The 5,025-nt window shown below is 35.0% G+C and overlaps 1 protein-coding gene across 2 annotated transcripts in view; it reads right to left on the minus strand.

Annotated features, from left to right (window-relative positions):
- LOC108769590 (decapping nuclease DXO homolog) overlaps positions 1-1,213 on the minus strand; it is a 15,770-nt gene extending 14,557 nt beyond the window's left edge. For both annotated transcript variants that reach the window (XM_018520629.1, XM_018520628.1), the window contains exon 1: positions 929-1,213. In XM_018520629.1, coding sequence (XP_018376131.1) covers positions 929-1,200 — 272 coding nt within the window. In that variant the 5' untranslated portion in view covers positions 1,201-1,213. The remainder of the gene's footprint in view (positions 1-928) is intronic.
- Positions 1,214-5,025: the final 3,812 nt, after the last annotated feature.

Here is a 5,025-nt window from a genome sequence, read left to right on the forward strand (position 1 = left end):
ATAGACTAAATATTTAATGTAATATTTATGATATAAATATAAATAAATACTTCTGTTAAGTATTTTTTATTTGAAATATAATATTTTATTAAGTATTTCCATAGCATTTACTACAAGATTTACAATAAATATTTCATAATATTTATAACAAATGTTTACGATCTATGCAGTCTAAGACCACAAAAACATTTACAAAATATTTAAAATAAGCTTTATAAATATTTGTAAATATTTTGTAAATATTTTATAAATATTGTGTGCATATTGGAATTTAAATGTCAAAACTTCGGGAGCGTATATACAGGATGTTTGGAATTTAAATGTCAAAACTAGGGGATCGATAAATTAAAAAAAAAAGTCCTGTAGAGATATGCTCGTTTTTGCTTCGTTTTGGAGAAAATCGCAAAAAAGACAAAACATAGTTTTAATTTTTATACTTTCTTATTATTTATTCACATTGTATTTATTTACTTGCTTAATGTAGATATTGTTCAAAGTGTTGACCCCTTGTCACAGAAGCCATACATGAAAATCATATCAGCGCATATTCAACATTAGAATATTGTGACAAGAGTAATTCACTCGATGACTTCTGTCGAATTTATAGGAGAAAGCAGAAATGTAAACAAACAAAAAAAGTTTTCACCTGAAAACGGAATTATTATTGTTATTTTCGTGCACGATTTCAGCGATGATACATTCAGAGGCAGTGCGAGAATGAAGTAACTACGTTTTGTCTTTTTTGCAATTTTCTTCGAAACGAAGCGAAAACGAATATATCTCTACAGGACTTTTTTTCTTACAATTAGTTTATTGATCCCCTACACGCTCTCAAAGTTTTGACATTTAAATTCCAAACACCCTGTATATGCAAACTTTTATACTTAAACAATGATTTATCGACAATGATAACAATTTATCAACATACCAACGTTCTTCTTGTACTGATAGTGGTTTTTCGAGTTGACGAAAATTATGGGAAATCCATTTTAATATGTGATCCAATTTGATATGTGAAATAGGTTTGTGTTGGGTAGATTTAAAATTTTTGTTAAGATCGAAATTCACATTATTAGGATTTAAAGGAGAAATATAATATTTCAATTGTGATAAATCGTCATGATATTCTGAATTACCATCGATACTAAAGTGTCCGATCAAATCAATCGTGAATTCGAAATCAATGTTAAATGACATCATAGTTTATTTTTTATTTCCACAATATAACACAAAATCTTGTTCTGCACCTTCTATTAAAGTTCTACAAAAGCTCAATCTATATTTATACGAAATGATACTACGCATTAGTTAACGTAATAGAGAATCCCTAGGTATATGGGCTCTCACACATGAAATGCATAACAGAACATAATCATAACATAAGGCCGCTAAACCAATGAGCATCTTATGTAAATCAATATGGCGACATTATGCTAGATGCTCATTGGTCCAGCAGTCTTATGTTATGCTTATGCTCTGTTATGCATTTCATGTGCTATAGCTTTATCTCTGAATTATAGTAAGATCAAAGTCCCAAATGCTTTGAAACATTTGATTGACCAATCAGAAGAAAGAATTTTACTGATAATCAATAGCGCGTTCAAGTTGACAAAGCGGCTAGCCTGCTCGCCGAGCGATTGAATATGATTGGTTGAATCTATAGGTAATAATCAATCATATTCATTTGCTTGGCAAGCAGGCTAGCCGCTTTGTCAACTTGAACGCGCCCAATGGCTGCGTTCAGCAGACTCAGCAGTTTTGCAACCGTTTTATGATTCGTCGCGCTGATTGGATTATACTTTTAGATTTAAAGGAATAATCCTATCTCAGCGAAGAATCACAAAACGGTTGCAAAACTGTTAAGTTTGCTGAACGCAGCCATTCTTTGGGTTCTTAAAACAAAATTAATATTTTATTTAGAACATATAAAACCCAAGACACAATGCGAGAGAATAGCGATAGCGATAGAAATAACAAGATTTGAACCTATCAGAAACTGTGTATTCCGATATATCCGATTTCTGATAGGTTGAAATCTTGTTATTTCATATCGTTATCGCTATTACCTCGCATTGTGTCTTGGACTTAACATCCAAGAGTATGCTCATCCGATGGTAAATTACCACCAGATGAGCGTACCCTTGTATTTATAACACGGTTATGGCTGCTTTCCATTTGATGACACAAATCGACACAAGTCGACACAAATGTCGTTCTATCCTTCTTGATATTCAGAGAGTGACAAAGATAGAACGACACTTGTGTCGATTTGTGTCGACTGTGTCTCCTAAAAGGAAAGCAGCCTATGACTAGTTCACCGTGTCGACGAATCACTTGACTGACTTGATTCACATTCATTCGTGGCTTGTAAATTCGGCAGTAAATGCACATTGACGCGCCAATCAACCAATCGATTCGACTCGAGTTGATTCGAAAGTGTGAGTGTATTCCACAATACATGATTTCTGATAGGTTGAAATTCTTATTCTCTGTTCTCTGCTTTCTGTTCCTTTTATCGTGCGGAACCCCTAAAGGCCATGGCACATAAAATAAATTAAGGGCCTGCGCACAATAGAGGAACAAGAATTTGATATTAAGATTTCAACCTATCAGAAACCGCGTATTCCGATGTAATCAGTTTCTGATAGGTTGAAATCTTAATATCTAATTCCTGTTCCTCTATTGTGCTCAGGCCCTAAGACGTAAGACTTAAGGTGCGATTTTACGCTGACGCTAGACGCTCATTTTCAGCGTCAAAACAGGTCACGTGATCAAAATTGACGCTTGGTATTCGTCAATTTTGATCATGTGACCTGTTTTGACGCTGAAAATAAGCATCGAGCGTCAGCGTGAAAAGGCACCTTTAAGCAGTAAATGTGGCTTAGGCCGGTATTCATAGTCGATTCTTATTTCAAGAGCGTCTTAAGTAATGCCTTAAGACGCTAATGCAGCCCTCTGATTGGTTCATGACTTCTTAAGACCGTACTTAAAGGCCCGTCTACAATACACGGAGTAAGAAGTAAGAGTAAGAAATTGACCAATCACAGTCGATTATTCTTCTCACATTCGACTGTGATTGGTCAATTTCTTACTCTTACTTCTTACTCCGTGTATTGTAGACGACGCCTAAGACGGTCTTGAATGTAAGATCTGACTATGAATACCGGCCTTAGATGTTGCAATGTTTTACAATTTATGACTGGCAACTTGTCACTCCGCAACTGGCAACAGGGTGTTTGCAACTTATTGTAGAACGGCCTTTATCCCAGATCTACAATAGGGTTTTAAGCCTTAAGCCATAAGAAATGGGCGAATCACAGTCGCTTATTCTTCTCGGATTCGACTGTAACTCCGGATCTACAATAGGCGTTTTAAGCCTTAAGTCGTACGAAATTGACCAATTACAGTCGAATCCGAGAAGAATAAGCTACTGTGATTCGCCCATTTCTTATTTCTTATGGCTTAAGGCTTAAAACCCTATTGTAGATCCGGGGTAATTGGTCAGTTTCTTACGGCATAAGGCATAAAACACCTATTGTAGATCCGGACTTACACCTTCAGTTTTTTTATGTGCCATGGCCTTAAGTCCCAGTAAGTACTCGTACAATACTCGAAGCTCGAGTCAATCGCGGATCGGTTGACGGTTCTCGAGTTGCTCGAGTATCTTTAAAGGCCGTTCTACAATAAGTTGCAAACATCCCTGACCCCGTTGTAGCGATGGGAAAATTTGAAAAAATCGGTTCTCTTTTCTTTTAAGGATTGTTTTCAGAATCGATTCATCGACTTGGAAAAGAATCGATTCTAAAAAACGTATGAGAATTTTTTACTCTTTTTTACATATTAATATATAATTGTCGCTTTTTGGAAAAACGAGGAAAATTTTGGAAAATAAAGGAAACTAGAAAAATCAGGAAATGTTTAAAATAATTCAAAATTACATATTATATTTGACATGTCGCAATTACTCAAGATGCTCTGAAATAAGATCGTCTTCGATAAGCTTTAACTTGAGATTTTACTCAAGTACCGTCTTATTTTTCGACTATGAATCTAGAGGACATCTTAAGACCGTACTTAAGGCGGTCTTAAGAATAAGTTCTGACTATGAATTCCGCCCTTAAAGCTACATATTTCGTACAAGTGTGGATGCAGTGCTCTCAAACGCTGCCAAGTTTTTAAAGGACACTCTCAAGCTGACGTTCTGTCCTGCGAACTGAGATATTTAACATTAAAGTTGACGCTCGACACTCGATTCGAGCATCAAATTAATCATGTGATCTTCTTAGCGGGAGAATGGCCCTGATCAACCAATCACAATAAATTATTCTCGTATTCGACTGCGATTAGCCAAAAAGGAACCGATTCTCTAAGGGATTCATATCAAGAATAAGTTCTGACTATTCATAGTCAGAACTTATTCTTAAGACCGCCTTAAGTACGGTCTTAAGATGTCCTCTAGATTCATAGTCGAAAAATAAGACGGTACTTGAGTAAAATCTCAAGTTAAAGCTTATCGAAGACTATCTTATTTCAAAACGTCTTGAACGGTCTTGACATGATTCATAAACACATCTTGTTTAAAATAAGCATAGACTTAAGACTATCTTCTTAGTTACGAATTCATAGTCATTATAAGACATCTTATTTGACATATATATATACGAAATAAGGCGGTCTTGGCCAAGACGTGTTCGAGGTGGACTTAAGCAAAATTGGTAAATGTTAAGGAATCTCGTTCACCTCACATTTTGATAAAAATACACTGAATCGATGCGTTTTCGCGTAAAAATAAAAATTTGATAATGAAAAAATGTCGTTCTGTCCTGCGAACTGAGATATTTAACATTAAAGTTGACGACTATTAAGGTTAGGAAATCTGTCATACTTAAATGTATCGATATGATCATGCGTCGTGATCACGTGTGCAAGTTTTTGTAGCAGACAAGATATTTCTCTACTGCAGACTCTTATTTGATTGTATTGAGAAAAATGGTATATTTAATAAAGCAATTAAATAAAAATCCT

This window comes from Trachymyrmex cornetzi, unplaced genomic scaffold, assembly GCF_001594075.2.
Source record: "Trachymyrmex cornetzi isolate Tcor2-1 unplaced genomic scaffold, Tcor1.1 scaffold92, whole genome shotgun sequence".
Taxonomy (NCBI): domain Eukaryota; kingdom Metazoa; phylum Arthropoda; class Insecta; order Hymenoptera; family Formicidae; genus Trachymyrmex; species Trachymyrmex cornetzi.